Below are 18446 nucleotides of genomic sequence, written 5' to 3' on the forward strand. Positions count from 1 at the left end.
TTTGTTATCAGTCGAAAGACTTCTCCACCAGCCTGGATTAGATTTTGTTTTGTTTTATTTGTTTGACTTTAACTTTCAGATATTTCTCCTACTGACTGAAAGCATGTAGGATACTGAATGAGAATCAGCGACAGAAAATAGCGATCCTTTTTATGGTCCAACACTGTGCCATACCTTAGTTGCCAAGCCCAGATACCACTGCATTTGTTTCATCTCCATGGTTGTAACCTATCATTGGGCTGACCACATGTAATGTATGAAACAAAACAACAAGGTTCTGGTGTAGTGGCCAAAGTAAAAAGGCTTGAAAAGATGATGGGGTGACAGGCAAATTCTGAAAAAGATATTGCATTTCTTTGAAGATGTCAGTATTGTTTGCCACATTACCACTACAACTTATAACCTATAATAAAATGTATAGATGGTGGAACTTGTTATTGAATGTCAGAGAGATTATGAAGATACTACATAAGATATGGTAAAGTACAAAAAGTGGATTTAAATTGTGTACAAATATTGAGCAGAATTTAAAAAAATAGGATCAAATTTACTATATTGTTTGTATTGTATTTACTATTGTGTGGGCAGAGGGATATTGAACAGAAATCAGCTGTAATAAAGTAATTTTAGTATGGCTTACTTTGTGGTTGTGTATTTTTTTTTTAATGTATTTAAACACATTTATTTAAAAAAAAAAAAAGGCATGATTAAGTGGAAATGAATAAGGCTGAGTCCATGAACAGAAACTGTTTAAAAGTACCCAGGTTGGAACCCTATTGACTGTCTTAATTGAACCAAAGATTCAACAAGGTGCTGGAAACATTCCTCAGAGATTTTGGTCTTGATAGCATCACAATGTTGCCTCTGATTTGTCGACTACACACATCCGTATTGCAAGTCTCCTGTTCCGTCACATTGCAAAGGTGCCCTGATCGTGTTTGGCTGGAGGTCATATGAGTACAGTAATCCCTTTGTCATGGTCATTGATCTAGATTTTTGATATGGAACATTATCTTGCTAGCAGAAGCTATTAGAAAATGGATTCACTTGCTATAAAGAGATGGACATGGTCACCAATAATACTCATTGTTCCAAAGTGTGACAAGAAAACGTTTCTGACATCATTACACAACCTGCACCAACATATGATACAAGGCAGGATGGATACACAATGTCATGTTGTTTGTACCAAATTTTGTCCCTCACTGAATATGAACTCTTTCCTAGACCGTTCTTTGTGAACCCTAGACATGGTTGTGTGGCAGGAGACCATCAATTTCTGAAACAGACCAGCCTGTCTGCCACCTCACAGTGTTCAAAATCACCTTCCTTTCTTGTTCTGATCCTCAGTTTGACCTTTAGGCAAGCTTGACCAAGTTAACACGTCTGAGTAGTTACTGTGTGATTGGTTGATTAGAAATTTACCTTGAGCAGTTGAACAGGTGTAACTAATAAAGTGGCTGGTCAGTTGTTGTTTTTGTTTTTATTTTTAATCTATTGTTAAATTAATTGGCAAAACCTTTAAATTTAATTAAAGTACATTTTAAATTGGTAGAAGAAAATAATTTCGGGAATATTTTATGATTCTGTTTTATGTATGAAAAATATAAACCGAAAATTACAGTACAGCAGAATATGTCGTTCCCCCCCCCCCAATTAACAAAACATTGTTTCTACATATAGAAGCTACTGGTATTGATAATTTTATAATTGAATTACATTATCCAGAATAGAATATGTATTGTGAGAAAGATACGTAGTTTAATTTGGAGGCCTGACAGGACCTATCAGCGTCCGCGGACCACGGCTTAAATGAACCGATGTTGTAATTGGTTCTGAAAGCGGAACTGCGCTTGACGCGTAATGTGACGAGCATTGTAAACAAAACTATGGTAAATGTTTCCTTAGCCTAGAGAAGAAGGAATGCTGTCTCAGGAGTCTTTTCCTTGAGTAAGGTAAGAGGCCTAAAACACGAATTCCCCTATTTAGATACCGCTTTCTTGTTAACAGTATGGGTGTGTGCGGCAAATGAAACGTTAGCTAAAAGCCAGTGGCTCTAGTTTTTTCATCTCTTGTAGCTAACATAACTCGATTTCTGCACCGAAACTCGCGTAAACAGCTCATTACTCTAACGTTATCGTTAAGGTAAAAGTCAAATCCAATGGTTAGCTCAAGCACCCATGCACTCTCAATGCTCGAAAGTGTCTAGGTAGATGGCTAGCGGGACTGTTTATAGCTTGACATTAGATGCCACGCTAGCTAGCTACTCTCACTGTCTGTGTCACGCTGAACGATAATCGTGGACATTAAATAAAATATGACTCTGCACAGGTTTTGTGCGGTCAATGTCGATGAGTTTGGCAAAACTAGCTTTCATTTCATTGTTCATAATTAATGATTTTTTTTAAACGTATCTTTTCTAAAAGATGAAAGATTAGCGGCACCAGGTATTTAACATCAGTTAATGAGTTTCTGTTCTTGTTGTCAATGACTCTCAAACATTGACTCAAATCTTTTCCACAACCAATTAATTAAACGTGAAACATGCACGGAAATTAAATGTATAGGGAAAAACACACAGGCTATACAATATTAATGAACCTGAAGGTCAATATTATTATTATTTTCTGGACCCCCGTGGCCTCCCTCTTCCCCCTGGCAAGACTGTGCTGGTAATGAAATAAATAAAATAAAGGTGAGCACGAAGTAGAAAGACTCCTTAGAATGAGTTGAAAAAAATAAATTGTCCTTTATTCCTGCATATACATTTTTTACTTTTGTGTGTGTCATTTGTATTGTCTCACTTTGTATGTTCCTCAACTTTATCTGTTTTTGGTGTGCCACCCCAAATATTTTAGTGGCCCACATTTGGCCACCCTTATGAAAAAATTGTGGAGGTGCCCCTGCTTCAGTAATGTTGAGGCCTAAGCTCTGGAAAGGCCAATCATGACTCTGTGTTTTTGTTTTGTTCCCCCCCCCCCCCCCCCCCCCCCAATGCATTCACAGAAACTGGTTGAAAAGCAACCAGTTTCCAGAGGAAAAAGTTGAAAGACCTTCAAATTGTATTGTTTGGCATTTTCCATAGAATCAACTACAGAAATGGAAGTAAATTGTGTATTTAGTTGCTACTAATAACAAAGTGCCTAAAGATACAGTTTAAAATCACTTCTTTGCCAAGGTGTCACTTGTGTGTCGATAAAACACTAATTAATCCTGTAACTTGGGTGCTTGAATTATTTCTTGGTCAGCCTTAAGTGGTTAACAGAGAAACATTCCTATGAAAATGGTCAGGTACAATGACCGAATTTAAAAACTCGTGAAAAAGCAGCCACTGTCCAAACGAAAACACGGAAAGACCTTCAGAAAGGCTGAGGAACTACTGCTCAAGACAACTTTAAAAAGTTACCAAAAAGCCTGAGTACAAAATCTAATACCTTGAGGAGAGGCTCAAGACTTTTGGACTGCATGTTGTATGTGCTACAGACATAATTTGATTGTTATTTAGCAACAACATGGTGCCCACTACCTTCATAAAACTGAAGACATCACTTATTTATGACGCATGTGTCGTCCTCACAGAGCTCCAGGATGTTGTGTGAAATCCTGCTCACATCGCTATGGCTCCTGTTTGTTATCTTCTGGCTGGAGTTGATAAGCCTGTGGTTGTTCCTGTCCATGTTCTTCCAAGACCGTGCATTTTACCACTGGGGGGATGGGTAAGAGATTGTTCTATGGTGTCTTTTTTTTTTTTTTTTTTTTTTTAATATTTTTATTTCTTGAGTGATTAAGTTGTATCTACATATCTCACAATATCCGAATTAAATGTAGTCATTCTTCATCTAAGTACCTGATTTATTCTACTGCTTTTCCCATTGAATTGGTTTAAGGCTGCGCCATCCTCTTGTCGCCTTATTAGCTAGGATCCATAGACAACTTCTGCTATTAATTTATTTAAAAAGTTGTCTCTGACAATGAGAGCTTCGTGTCAAGAGCAACTAACCTATCAGGACTACGTTGAATGCATTGCTTTGGAACAAACACTTGTTCAGAAATTCCTCAGTTTTCTATGCAAATAAAATACAGTTTCTTCTGCTGCATATGTTTTGATTCAACACACACCAATAACAGACCAATCTGGGAACAGTTAGATGTGTGCAAGATGGCACAGTTGTGCTGAGCAAATTCAATGCTCTTTCAAATTTGAGTTTTTCAAGGGCAGTTAAGTATGTGTCAGTGTGTTGTTACTAAGTCAGATTGATTTGTACTGTCACCCATAATTATAAACAAGTTTGACTTCACATGACTCATGTTTTGCTCACTGAAATGTCTTTGAACTAACTTGGACAAAGTTTGTGGAAAAAAGAGAGACTGTAGACTCACAAGGATTGAAAGTAAAGATGTCACAATTTTAAACTATGGCTGTAATTTGATCTTAACCCTCAAGCCCTGTTTTGAACTCCTTACCTGTCTGAGCTCCTCTCTGCCTATGCTCCAGGAAAAACCACGAGGTCTAGCTCAAAACTAATGCTGTCCATCCCACGGACTAACCTCAAATCCCGTGGCAGGTCCCAGACTTTGGAATAGTCTCCCCTTAAATATTAGATCAGCACAAACACTTGAGCAATTTAAATCTTTACTAAAGACACATTTCTATGCCCTGGCTTTTAACACACTATGACCCAAGCATTTTGGTCTTATTTGAATTAGTTTAGCTATTGTTTTAATTCTTTTACTGTCCTATTATTGTTTTTTTTTTTTTAATTGTTATTATTGTATTACATTGTTGCTTTTTAATACCATTTTTATATTGTTAAGCACTTTGTGCAGCATCGGCTGTTTGAAATTTGCTATATAAATAAATTTGACCTTGACCTTGAACTAGTAGATGGGAAAAATATTTTAAAGCCATTCGCTTGTCATTGCAGGATGTTTGCAGATGATCCTGGACAGATGATCTACATGTTAAGCCGGTATGAATTATGTCTTGATTCAGTGTGTTGTGGGTTTTTGTTTGTTTGTGTGGTGTTTTTTAAAATATGAGCTGTTTGTTTATACCTGTATGCAAATCTGATCTCTTGTCCCTTTCCACAGCGCTGATGCCCAGACAGAGACGCAAACCTGAGATGGAGAAAAGAAAAGAAAAGAAAACAAGAAGTCCACTAAAGACTCTGAATGGAGAGCTGTTGAAGTAATGTGACTGAAGAATATAAAAAAAGGCAGGAGCCTTTTTTTTTTTTTTTTTTTTTGGTCCTGCCTGGCGCACCCTTGTGCACAGTCCACTTTCAATAACAGATGGTAGAGAGGTACAGCATGAGTGAAGGGCCAAGCTGAGATGCAGAGGGGTGTGTGCAACATTTATGATTTTTACTCTCAAATTTTGGTGAAACAGAATGAATGTAAAGGAACTGTTGATTCAGAAGAGACTATGCTTTCTTTTCTTTTTAAATGTTGAGTGTTTTGATCATGTGATTCTATGCAACTACATTTGTTGCTTTTTACAGCTTATATTCATGGTTTCAGAAAGCTGATGACTGTAAATCTGTTACCAGATTATTATTATTATTATTATTATTATTATTTTTTTTTTTTTTTTTTTAATATATTATCTTTTTTCTTTTTATTATTTGTTCCAGTCAATTATCAGGTGTTTGTATGTTTGATGCTACAGCTTTTAACAATGAGCTACTTTTGAATGTTGGATTTGATGGAACACATGTGATGAGTGTAGAATAGGTAATTAATAATTTGATCAAATATTTTTATACACTTAACACTAAGCGTTTCACCTACAGTACATAAAGCATTATTTGAGCTTGAAGGAGGTATCTAGTATTACAAATTTCAGCCTTTATCTGATTTTGATCAACTGTATTACCACTCTTATAAAATAAATCTTATACCAGGTCAGAAGATGGCAAGGGAAATGTATTCATTTGTAAAAGGGGATCAAGAAATGTATCGGGGGAATGGTAGCAAGTGTATAAAGCAACTTTTTTTTTTTTTTTTTTTTTTTTTTTAAATATATAGATATATCCAGTACATAAAAGGAAAAGTCCACTTTTCAAACATATTAGTCTCAGCTAGCCTGTGCGATTATTTGTCTGCCAGCCATTTTTGTGTTATCTTTAGGTGTCTGTTGATTAAATGGTTTCCCCTGAAACAGCATATTTGGGTTTTCTTCGTTTCAATAAATTTTTCTCCCAGAGAGCCAAATGTTGTCACTTTTAAACTGGTCTTAAACAATAGTTCTACAAGCTTTCTGAAGAGCTTTTTTGAGGGTATTTCAATTTTATTGGAAAATGTATTTCTTTAGTCAAATATATGGAAAAAATGCCAAAGATAAGTTTGGAAGAAACTAGTGTTGGGTTTTTTGTTCTGTTTTTGCACCAACAAGTTGATTCCCAAAGATCTATTAAATGAAAGCTTGTATTGGGTCAAGGTGAGGACAAGAAGTAGGAGACCTACAGCAGATGAGCAGTGTGTGTGTGTGAAAGCCATGTGCTTAAGAAGTTGGAATCCAGCAAAGACCTGATACAGGAGCTGCAGTTGATCCATCTACCGTCGATGCTCACTTCAACCTCATCAGAAATGGTGTGATAGGAGGGGTCTCTGTTACACCTGTTTGAATCTATTAAGCAAGGTAAACTGGGAGAAAAGGCTGAGGTATGCCAAATTCCAGGAGAACTGGATGAAACATCAGTGGCAACAAGTCTTCTATAGTAATTTATCCAAATCATCACTGTATGTATGGAGGAAGTCAGAAAAGGCACAACAGTCAATGTCTACATCAGCTGTAAAACATGGAGTCTAAGTCAGTAGTGTGACTTACTGACATCATTACAGTATCAGATTTTGATCCACCATGCAATACCATCCAGCAGAGGCTTAATTTTTCATGTCAATGATCCCAAACACATTGCAGTAAAAGCATACATAGATTTAAAAAATAAATAAATATTAGTCATGGACTGGCTTCCCCAGAGCATACACCTTGATGCTATTCAAGCAGTGCTGGATCATTTCAACAAAGAACAGGAAAAAAAGCCAGTCAGTATTCAAAGAGCTTTGAATGTCCTTAGAAACCTGAAGCAGATTTCTGAAAACTACTTATAGGAAAGCTTGCCTAACAGAGTTTAGGTTGTGTTGAAGAATAAAGGTTGTCATACCAAATACTCCGTTTCAAAAATCGCCAATGTCCCCTTTTCCTGTGAAATAAAATTAAAAAAAAAAAGGACAACGGGTTGTTCAAGTACTTCAAATTCCAGAACACTAGGAGGCGCTCACAATAAAGAAAGTCCACTTAAGAACTGGAGATGTGGATACACTACCGGGTCATCATCCCATCCTGCTAATAAAAGATGAAAACGCACTCAGGACATGAACTCGATAGGAGTTAATGTTTTTTGTTGACTTCGGACGTATTTGTGCAAACAAACGGTTTTGTTTTTAATTCTAAGCGTTTTTTCATAAACATGGCTCCAACGATTCAGACACAATCTCAACGAGAAGACGGCCACAGGTACGTTCAACAGTGCCTTTACAAGTTCGCGTACCTGAGTGGTTTCTGCAGGTTTTGTGTCAGTTTACGACACGGAATTAAGGTTAATGCAGAAACAAGTGGTCAGCGGGTCCCAGGGTGCTTTTGTGATGTGTGTAGCATTAGTCGGAAGTGTTAGCAAACAAACAATCAAGCTTAACGTTCGGCTAATTTACGAGAAGCTTACAGAAATCAGCGTAGGGATTTCCATAAGCTTAGTGTCAGTAGTTTGTGCCGGTCAACAATTTATTATTATTATTATTATTATTATTTTTAGCAGCACTAATGTAAAGTTCAGGCAAATCAAAAGCTGACTTTATGTTGGCTACAAGAATGCTAACAACAATGTGGCGGAAAAAAGGCGCCTGAAAGATTAGTTATTAAGTACTAAAAAATAGTGGTTTTAAGTTTGTCATATGTGTAGGGTAGCTTTTGTTCCTTTTAAACATGATAACGCACAAATACCCCTTCCAGTGTTGCCATTGCCAATATTTGTTTTGAATTTTTGGTCGTTCGTTTGTAATCTTGCAAAATACAATAAAACAAATAAAATGAGAGTTAGCTTGTAATTAGTTTAAGCTGTACATTTCAGACCACAGTGAAAAGTATGTATAGACAACATAAGGAATGCCCTATTTTTGCCCAAAAGGAGAGGTTCTCTGTTTTCCAAGTTGAAGACATTTGGATTCTTAATATAAAATTAAATTGTGTAGTAAAGGGATTGTGCACTCTTTACTACTAACCAATGGCTGTTTTGTTTTTTGTTTTTTTTTTCTTCCAGCAGGCCATCCTCTCACAGAACCGTCCCAGAGAGGTCAGTAGATTAAAAACATATTTGTATGTACTTAGTTTCTGTCAGGTACAGAAACTGCTTCTGTATGTGAAGATTGCTGGCTTACCATTGGTGTATTCTTTACTTTGGTGCTCTTGACAGGTCTGGAGTTGTCTGCAGAGTGAAATACTGCAACACCTTGCCTGACATACCCTTTGATCCTAAATTCATCACTTATCCATTTGATCAGCACAGGTATTCATTTTTCACTCCACTGAATGGAGTGAATACAAGTATTCACTTCCCATCAAGTAAGCATGTTTAAACACACACCCATATATAACCTGTGGTTTTCTTTATTGGCAGGTTTGTACAGTATAAAGCCACTTCTCTTGAGAAGCAGCACAAGCATGAACTCCTGACTGAACCAGACCTTGGGGTCACCATTGATCTTATCAACCCAGACACATACCGCATAGACCCCAACAGTAAGTCTCCATCAAGGTTGATCCTGTTCTTAATTTACATTGTGAATTATTTAAATGTCTGCACAGACTAAGTTAATCTTTCACATTTTCAGTTCTGTTGGATCCCGCTGATGAAAAACTGTTGGAGGAGGACATCCAGGCTCCATCCAGTTCAAAGAGGTATGACTACTAAATAGGCTGGTTTGTGTTATGCATTCAGCAATATTTTTTTATTTTGAGCAATTTTCCCCTTCCCTATAAGGTCGCAGCAGCATGCCAAAGTTGTCCCATGGATGAGGAAGACGGAATACATTTCCACAGAGTTTAACCGATACGGTGTTTCCAATGAGAAAGTGGAAGTCAAGTAAGTTGGATCGGTGAACTCCACCTTTACATTTCACACATCAGAATCAGAATACTTTATTGATCCCTGGGGGAAATTATTTTTTTTGTTACAGTGCTCCATTATAAACCAACATTAACAAGACCCACACATGTACAGATGCATGTTCTAGGTGTTCATGTAATCGAGACGTTTTTGTTTTTGCGTTTAGGATTGGAGTGTCTGTCAAACAGCAGTTTACAGAAGAAGAGATCTACAAGGACCGAGACAGTCAGATTTCTGCGATTGAGAAGACGTTTGAGGATGCACAGAAATCTGTGAGTGAGCATATTAATATGCTGCTTGATTATGGCTAAAATAATAATCACGATTATTTTTACTGAAATTGAGATCTCAATTATTTGACGATATTTATTTAACAATGTACTGAATATTGGCTTTAAAGATTGTCAAAAAATAATATAAAATAGTGTGCAAATACTGATAACAGTGCAAATTTTGCAATACAAAAAATAACTGAAAAGTGTTGATTATCACTGAGCAGTGGTCTTTGGCGAGGAAAAACATTACCACGTTTGTTATCTCCTTATATCTCTGGGAGCTGGTGGGATATTTAGTCGCGTTGTACAGGGTATTGTGAATGCAGGTCTGTGAGGATGAAGCAGGTGTTGTCGAGAGTTTTTCTCTGTGCTCCTTCATTGTTTGATCGTATGTCACTTTGTGAGCGGTCCTCAAATGATTGAATAAATTTGTAGTGTTGCTCTGTGGTGCAGCTACGACACCGTAGCAAAGCTGACACACTACGCGAACCCATAATGTTTCCACACCACTGAAGTCGTTTTACCTCTCTTTTCAACCAACGGCATTCTTTCTTCAGCAGCCATTATCCTCTCCTCTCCAAATAACTTCTGCTTACCTTTTCGAGCTTTCCGAGCGTCCCTCGGGTTCTCTTGTTGTGACGGGTGTTCGAAACCCAGAGAGGTGCGCTTGATTTGCCACACAGAGCAACGCGAGAGTAAAGCACGAGGGAGGTGCTAATAATCGGCTCAGTCATTTTTAATGATCATTGAAAGCCCAGATCGTAATTTAGATTAAAATTCGATTAATTGAGCAGCCCTAGCTCAAATCCTTCTCTCCTTACACCAACAAAATGATATAATATGTAAAAGAAATTAGTTCAATTTAAACCTTGTATTGGATGTGCGACTCTTGTTCCGGCAATTTAAAAATAAATAAATAAATTGTTCTGTTTGTCAACTGATTTCTTTTATTTTGATACGTGTTTGTGTTGGTAAGCTACAAACTAGCTAAAATGGAGTTGTTCTTGATCTCCAGATTACACAGCATTACAGCAAACCCAGAGTTACTCCTGTGGAGGTACTACCTGTGTTCCCTGACTTTAAGGTGAGCTAAGTCCTTAACTGAATTTATTTGTATTAACCCATGGAACCTTAATGATTGAAACATGCATGCAACAACAACAAAAGAAATCCACTTTTGTTGCGCTGGTAGTTAAAAATAATAAATACATTTTCTCTTTGCCCCAGATGTGGATCAATCCATGTGCTCAAGTCATATTTGACTCCGATCCTGCACCTAAAGACATGTCTGGACCAGCAGCTGTGGAAATGATGTCTCAGGCCATGATCAGGTATGATCAGATGTGTTTTCTCTGTTCTCCTCTTCAACCGCTTTTATTTTTGTTTTTGTTTTTGTTGTTGTTTTGTTTTTTTTGTTTTTGTTAAATGTCACTTGTTGTTTGTGAAATATAGAGGTATGATGGATGAAGAAGGAAATCAGTTTGTGGCCTACTTCCTGCCCAATGAGGAAACGCTCCGAAAGCGCAAGAGAGACTTTGAAGAGGGGATTGATTACATGCCTGAGGATCTGTAAGTAAAATAATGCATCACAAACATGTATCTGTGGAATTTACTGCATTAAATAAACATTAATTGGGTGTTATTTATTTTACTTTATTTTATTTTTTTTGAGTGTGTTTGGTGAAAGTGTACTGTACACAAGTATAATGGAATTTTGTATGGTATGTTTCAGCTATGATTACAAGATAGCAAGGGAATACAACTGGAACGTTAAGAACAAAGCCAGCAAAGGCTATGAAGAGAACTACTTCTTTATCTTCAGAGATGGAGACGGTGTTTACTACAATGAGCTGGAGACAAGGTGACACCTTAGAAATGATTTGTATATGTTGACACTTGGATGGAAAATATTTTTAACTACTTCAACATTGTACATGTTGGTTTGTTGCACAAGTTTTGGTATTGGTGGTATTGATGTTGTTGCACAAACCGTCATGACAAATAACTGGCTGGCCAAGACCTTTTACAACTGTTATTCTGGCCTGTAGGGTGCGCTTGAGCAAGAGAAGAGCCAAGGCTGGAGCACAGTCTACAACAAATGCTGTGCTGGTGTGTAAGCACAGAGACATGAATGAGAAGGAGCTTGAAGCTCAGGTGAGTGCATTTCATTGTTTTTCAGAGCTTTCAATCAAGAGTTTAGCTTTCCATCCTATAGTTTGCTGATGAAGCTAGAAACGTATGTTGTTGTTACTGAAAATTTTTTTTTGTTTGTTTGTTTTGTTTTTCTTGGAAGAAGGTTGGGATTGATACAATGTCTTTAAAGACAAAGAAAACTATTTAGAAGTTTAGAACTGTATGATTGATCTAATAGAAGTAGTTCTGCTGCAACACATTTGATAAACAAAGTAGTTGCTATACAAAAGAAGTGCCGGTATGGGAGGTGTCTTTTATTGCTTTAAGCAAAAAAACCAAAAACTAACGGGGTCAATGATGGTTTGCATTATTATATATATTTAGCCCCCTGCTTCCAGCGTTTTCCACGTCACTCGACAGACTACACTAGATTACAAATTCTTTCTAGGAATGGCCGTATACTTTGATTTTTGTCATTCCTCTGTTACTGTGTATTTATAACTGACTGCCTTCACTGTGATTTTTCAGGAGGCACGTAAAGCTCAGTTGGAGAACCATGAGCCAGAAGATGAGGAAGAAGATATGGACAAAGAGACTCAAGATTCTGGTTAGTTGTTGACATATAATTTTTACTGACTTTTCTACCCTCTACCCAGAATTGTCTGGGGAAGGACTCTGATGATTTGATTTGATTGTTTTTGTCGAATTAAGCAACAAACTTTGTTTTAGAAATACGTGACAGTCTGGGCGGTGAGCTACCAGAGCATTTTCTGTAATTTTACACATTTATGATGTATGGAAACTGTCATGTGCTGTTGAAATTGCACGTCTTTAGCTTATATCTAGGTAACTGGAACGATTCTTATATAGTGCTTTTTTTTTTTTTTTTTTTTTTTTTTTTAAACCTGAGCACTTATTGCACTTTATTATCTAAATCTAATTAATATTTTGGGGATTAAATCTGTAGTGAAATGTCTTTAAAGTGCAGTCTCATTTGTCCGTATGTGCCCTCAATGTAAAATGAGTTTGAGCGATTGTCAGTAACTATGCTAAATCAACGAACTGCTATTTTCTCCAGGTGATGAGAAGAAGGGCAGTGGCAGCGAGGCAGAAAACTCTGGCAGTGAATCTGAGAGAGACGATGAAGAACAGGAACAAAGGGGAGAAGATGAGGACGAGGATGAAGACAGAGGGAAGAGGAGGCGGAAGGCAAGCGGCAGTGGTAGCGAGAGCGGCGAGGAGAGGACCAGAGAAATGCGAGATGAGGAAGAGATCTTTGGCAGTGATGACGACAGCGACGACAATGAGCCAAAGAATTCAGCCAGGAGCAGCGGGGAGGAGGGCAGCGACAGTGAGGATGAAGGAGGGAACAGAAGAGGCAGCCGGAGTCGCAGCGCCTCTCCTGCAGGCAGCGACCGCAGCAGCGACCATTCAGAGACTCGGGCTCAGAGTGGGAGTGGAAGTGACAGAGGCTCAGATTCCAGTGACGCCAGCGACAGTGAATAAGACCAGTGAGCCGGTGACCTGTCTTATCTATATATTGAGCTCCAAACATTGGCGCTCTTACACTGTCATTGAGTATAATATTGGCCTGATGTGGGGCTGAAATTTCTTGCTGATTACAAATTGTTTATGAAATGCTGGTAACCTTTCACCTGGATACAACTCTGTTTAATCCAGTTTTTATTTGTAGATTTAACTCTAGTTGCTATTTGTACGCCATTCCTCTGTGTTGTTTGCCAGATGGTCATTAAAGGATCATGTTTAAAAAAAAAAAAAAGAAAAAATGAAAGAAGTTTTCCACTCTTGAAATGCCTTTGGAGTGGGAATAGTGTAAAGCATGTGGGCTCTCAAAGCAGGTAATAAATTGTAGACGACATTTTGTAAAACAAACCTCTGACCAGAGTTTGTTCTTTTTCTGCGTCTTTTTCTGATTTGGGAACCTCTTGAGTATTTTCATGAATTTAACCTGTGCTGTAATTAGTACAGCTGATCTTATAGTATTGTATTTGTTCATCTGAAAAAAAACAACAACCCTAAAATGACTGATTTAAATGCAGAACTGACAAAGCTGTTTGGGTTAAAATGTTTATTAACAATTCCATACACACCAGATGGACATTAAACTGACAGCCTCGTAAAGGAACCTTTGGAGATGCAGAAGATGTACATTCAGCGAAAAAATGACAGGTGGCTCTTCAGCCATTCTTCTGTCAAGTCATCGGGGTTTCTTGTTTCAAACACCTTAGAGAGTAAAGCAAAGAAATTATAAAATGAGCAATAGCTCATACACAGGAGAATTAACATGTAAGAAAAGGCATGTTTATAAGAAAACATTACATTAAAATATGAATAACCTGCTAAATAAATTGGCAGTAAACAAAAGTATGTCTGTCAACTACATAACTAAAAACAACTGAGTAGATTTCAGAGAAAAGTAAATCTGAGACTTTCAATTAAAATCTACAAATTTACAGATTTTCAATTTCTCTGAATAAAAAGTAGAAATATTATATTGTTATTATATTGTTACATTAAATACTAGTGTATTTACTCAACATACCACTGTATATTATAAACTCATAATTTTGTGATAATTACCTTTGTGAGCTCTGCAGTTTGGACCAGTCGATTCTTGCTTCCTGCATACATCATCTGCTGCTCTGGCTTGCACCCTATTAAAATGAAAGTGACATTTTTTGGGGGGTAATTTTAATACTCGCCCAAACATATCTTTAGAATTCTAATTCAACCTTCTAGATTACTGTAACTGCTTACCCACAGGACTGGAGAATATGAAACACAGCGGGTAAGACACTCTGCCATCATCATGGACATATTTGTAGCTGTAGACAATGAATGTACGTTTCTGTCAAGGAACTTTTCTGTGTATATAACCATATCAGTAGAATCTGCACAGGAGCAAGCAGAAAGGAGTCTGAAGAGGTGTAGGTATGAATTGGAGAGAAGAGGAATGAAAGTCAGTAAAAGCAAGACAGAATACATATGTGTGAATAAGAAGGAGACATGTAAAGGTGATGCTGGAAAAGTAGTGGCAGCAAAGGTGGATGAGTTTAAATACCTGGGGTCAACCAATCCAGTGCACAAGAGAGGTGAAGAAGAGTGCAGCCAGGGTAGAGTGGGTGCGAAAAAGTATCGGGGATGATTTATAAGGGTTTACAAGATGGCAATGAGACCTCTTATGATGTACGGTTTGGAGACCGTGACACTGGCAAAAAGACAGGTGGCAAAGCTGAATATGTTAATATTCTTTAATTTGATTGACAGGATTAGAGATGAAGACATCAGAGGGACAGCTCAGGTTGAGACAAAATTATAGCGGCAACCCTGAGACTGGACGTGTGCAGAAGGGATATGGAGCAATCAGGCAGGAGGAAAAGAGGACCGCAGAGGAGATTCATGGCTGTTGTGAAAAAGGACATGCAGAGGGTTGGTGTGACAGAAGAGGATAATAGGATAGAATGAGATGGAGGCAGATGATCAACTCCGGTGACCCAGAAGGGGAGCAGCCAACAGAAGATCACTTGATTTTGCAAAAAGACAATTTTTTTTTTTTAATTAATAATTTTGCTTTTCATGATATGATGTAAGGATATCTGGGCTGCCGCTCTGGAAGTTCATTTCTTAAGTCATCCATTGAGATGTCCTAGAAGACAAGACAGAGTGCGAGAGACTTTTTAAATCAAAACAAACAGAGTAAATAAAGAGAGAAAGAAAAAATTGACTTACGTCATATTCCTCCTCAAGAATAACGAGCTGTTTCGCCATGTCTATTTTCACTAAGAAATTTCAAAGAGAAATCTTTTGTGCTTTGATTTTATTTTATATTAGTTGGTCTGCAGCTATTCATATGCGATGAAAATGTTTGATAATGGTTTTACAAATGTGAAGTACGTGTGTAAGGAACGGATAAACGTTACTTACTTAGTATGGCAGCATTGCTGGTCTCTTTTCGAAATCGAAACTTTTTCAGTTTATCTTTCAGACTTTCATCCACTTCACACACAACTAAAGAGCTTGACTGTAAAAACAGGCCATGAAAACATTAGTTAAATTGTGTCACTCTATTAAATGCTCAATATCTCCAGATAATACTGTGATAAATAGTTAAGTGGGCTGGTCTACAGACCAAAAATAGAAACAAAAAAACGGGGTGAAGGACATCTACTAGATCTGTAAAGGGCTCTATCCACCTTGCATGGGTATATTAAACATCCATGACACTCTTTGACATTTTGAGGGCAGGAAATGTGTTGCAGCAATATGCAAGATTGTAGTTTCCTGTTTTATAGAGCAAGGGGGATGGTCGCAATGGTTAAGTAGAACAAATATCTTTATGCGCACAGACAAATACGTAGTATTACGGTTCATCGAATGCAGTGAACTTCAATTGAAAAGCTAAGTCTTTCAAGAAATTGCATCAGTTTCACCTACCATTCTCAAAGGATCCTTCTCTGCTTTTAAGTCCTGAGGGTAACACCGCCTTGCTTAAACTGTTTGCGATAGACTGACAGTTACTTTCAAACTGTTAAAGATGGCAGGGGAGGGCAGACACAATGCTAGATCGCCTCTCAGTCATGCTTCCTCCTTTCAGCAGGAAAACATGACAGCAGTGGTGAAGCGGAGCAACGTATCTCAGTCTTTTATTGCATAGGGGATAAATTATGGAAAACATTTACACACTAAACTCACACATTTTACCGTAGCAGAAGAAGCTGGAGTTGAAATTGAATAATTTTAGGCCATTTAAACCTGAAGATGATCAGGTTAATCATTTTGTGTTGTCTTTTACTGTCACTTAGTATCTGCGACTTTCACTTCCCTTTATAATGTGAACGTGAATATCAAAGTGAAACTTGCAGATGTAGAAGACGTCTTCATATCCTTAAACAATAGCAAAACAGAATGTTGTTTAGGAGTTGAAGTATTTTATTTATACAATTTAAGTCATAATAATAAAAAATAAGAAAGCTATTATGTTTAAGCAGCCAAAAGTGTGGGAAGAATAATTTATTTAAAAAAAATTCTTACTGTTTTACATTCCGGTTACATTATGGAAGGGCAACCTATAAATCACAAGTGACAGCACATTGTAATATTAGAGTTGATACTGGATTTTTTGGTCAATATTGGAATTTGTAAGGCACTGGTCACTTACACATGCTCTGTGTTGCCTTATAGGGCCTTTTCCCACCACGCCTGAAACTAAAAGGCTTAAGTCAGATCTCACACTCTGCACGACTGCCGTGCATTCAAGAATCTGCAGCCTGAAAGAAATCAGTTTCCTTTCTTTATGAATAAATTACATTACACTTACACAGCAACCTACCCCGGTGCCCAGGAATATTGTCAAATTAGAAGTGTAAATTAATTGTGTATCTGATAGGAAAGAAATTTATTGCCATGCTGCTCTCTACTGGTGGAAATTGTAGGTATGTTGCACCTCTGGCCAAACACACTTTGCTGTTTGCTAGACCATTTTGTTTTAAATAAAAATAATTAGGTGCAGTGACCCTTTTTATCTGTACTGATAAGTACCAATTGTGTTCTTCATGATTCAAAATTGGTATTAATAAAATAATGGAAAGGAAGTAATGAATAATAAATGCCAATGAAATTGTAACAGCAAAGGAATGTTAACAATAAGCAAGACAACTGATAGACAATACCCAGACAGTAAAAGCTACCATATGCAGTTTAATTTAGTAGATAAAATCTTTTAGTCTTGTGTTTTAAAAAGTGAATTTTTAAAAAGATGCTACAGAGTCTGCAAGTGGCAAAAGCCACCTTTAGATGTAGTCACTACTTTGAAAGGGCAGAAGGGTCACATCCTAGGATGTAAGTGTATGAACTGAGCAATATGGTCAACGTTTCCGCTATTTAACTAGGGCCAGCATTAATTTAACAGTGGTTAGTAACATTTGAAATCAATTCTAAAATATACAGGAAGCCCATGGAGAGATGCCATGATTATGGTGATGTGATAAAGTCTACTAAAACCATTGAAAAGGCTTTCTGCTATGTTCTAAACTAGCTGAAGGTGGAAGAGTGACTTTTCATTTATATCAAAGAGAATAAATTGCAGTATTAGGATGCACGTGTGGAGGACTTCTTTCACGTCTGAGTATGAGGATACTGGTTTTATTCTGGGGGTGCTTTTTTATTTCAAGGAAGAAAGACTGGAGAACTGAACAACCCAAACCTGAATAAACTGGAACTCCTGTATCTCTTTATATTTGTAAAAAAAAAAAAAAAAGAGCCAAGAGAACTCTTATTGCTATTCATGCCGTTTGGGGGACTGAACAATAACAATTTTTATTCTGATCTATAAAGTGGAAGAAAATGCAGCGTCTTCTAATATTCAGCATCAATATCACAGCAATAGCTAGGTCTCTGGCCCACTGTGTCTATGGTGACCAACAAACTTCTTTCTAAAAGATAAGAATGCAACAATCAACTGCAGAATCCTTGATAAGACCCTTAGTTTTACTTTATACACCCTTTCCTTCCAAATGCAGTCCAAATTTATTCATAAAGCACATTTAAAAACAACAAAGTTGACAAACATGCTGTACATGAAACAAAGGGTTACACAAAAAAATAAGAGATACCATATGCACCATATACACGCACACACTGAAAGAATTGCCAAAAAAGAAAAGATCGCATACACTTTCATTAATATGAAGATGATAGGTCATTATATTTATTCATGTAGGCCGAAGACCCAATTAGTTAAACTACAGGCATGTCTTAAAAACATAAAGACCGGATGTCCCATAATCATCTTCTCCTAAATACCAACTATATTCTAACAGAGCAATTATAACAGAGCACTTCACCTTTTTCAGAC

At 37.2% G+C, this 18446-nt stretch overlaps 2 protein-coding genes and 1 long non-coding RNA gene across 4 annotated transcripts; 2 read left to right on the forward strand and 1 right to left on the reverse strand.

Moving 5' to 3' along the window:
* The first annotated feature begins 1756 nt into the window (after positions 1-1756).
* LOC113036399 (uncharacterized) lies at positions 1757-5148 on the forward strand. The gene is made up of 4 exons (XR_003274451.2): positions 1757-1955; positions 3580-3716; positions 4926-4970; positions 5092-5148. It is a non-coding gene; the product is annotated as an uncharacterized LOC113036399 (long non-coding RNA).
* Positions 5149-7298: 2150 nt separating this feature from the next.
* Positions 7299-13465, forward strand: paf1 (PAF1 homolog, Paf1/RNA polymerase II complex component). Of its 2 annotated transcripts, none has more exons than XM_026193170.2 (14): positions 7299-7519; positions 8322-8351; positions 8472-8564; positions 8676-8797; positions 8890-8956; positions 9039-9140; positions 9331-9436; positions 10455-10523; positions 10667-10770; positions 10892-11008; positions 11172-11300; positions 11488-11593; positions 12101-12179; positions 12651-13465. In XM_026193170.2, the coding sequence occupies exons 1-14, from the start codon at positions 7473-7475 to the stop codon at positions 13076-13078; spliced, it is 1599 nt and encodes a 532-aa protein (XP_026048955.1). In that variant the 5' UTR covers positions 7299-7472; the 3' UTR covers positions 13079-13465. The 2 variants fall into 2 exon arrangements, with proteins under 2 accessions (XP_026048955.1, XP_026048954.1); XM_026193169.2 differs by having other exon boundaries at positions 7320-7519; positions 8319-8351.
* A 181-nt stretch (positions 13466-13646) lies between these two features.
* Positions 13647-16210, reverse strand: gmfg (glia maturation factor, gamma). The gene is made up of 7 exons (XM_080288855.1): positions 16028-16210; positions 15518-15614; positions 15323-15372; positions 15188-15239; positions 14351-14431; positions 14174-14247; positions 13647-13816 (listed from the first exon to the last, which is right to left on the reverse strand). Exons 1-7 carry the CDS (start codon positions 16028-16030, stop codon positions 13745-13747), a joined length of 429 nt encoding a protein of 142 aa, XP_080144981.1. The 5' UTR covers positions 16031-16210; the 3' UTR covers positions 13647-13744.
* Positions 16211-18446: the final 2236 nt, after the last annotated feature.

Source organism: Astatotilapia calliptera, chromosome 14 (genome assembly GCF_964374335.1).
Source record: "Astatotilapia calliptera chromosome 14, fAstCal68.1, whole genome shotgun sequence".
NCBI classification, from domain to species: domain Eukaryota; kingdom Metazoa; phylum Chordata; class Actinopteri; order Cichliformes; family Cichlidae; genus Astatotilapia; species Astatotilapia calliptera.

What these genes read in the sequence shown, in the direction of transcription:
- paf1 (XM_026193169.2), top strand. Translation starts at nt 7,473, where the DNA reads ATGGCTCCAACGATTCAGACACAATCTCAACGAGAAGACGGCCACAG. An exon ending in ATACCGCATAGACCCCAACA is followed by an intron (nt 8,798 to 8,889) that starts GTAAGTCTCCAT and finishes TCACATTTTCAG; the next exon opens with TTCTGTTGGATCCCGCTGAT. An exon ending in ATGTCTCAGGCCATGATCAG is followed by an intron (nt 10,771 to 10,891) that starts GTATGATCAGAT and finishes TGTGAAATATAG; the next exon opens with AGGTATGATGGATGAAGAAG.
- gmfg (XM_080288855.1), bottom strand. An exon ending in CAGCAATGCTGCCATACTAA is followed by an intron (nt 15,373 to 15,517) that starts GTAAGTAACGTT and finishes GAAATTTCTTAG; the next exon opens with TGAAAATAGACATGGCGAAA. An exon ending in TTCTTGAGGAGGAATATGAC is followed by an intron (nt 15,240 to 15,322) that starts GTAAGTCAATTT and finishes CTTGTCTTCTAG; the next exon opens with GACATCTCAATGGATGACTT.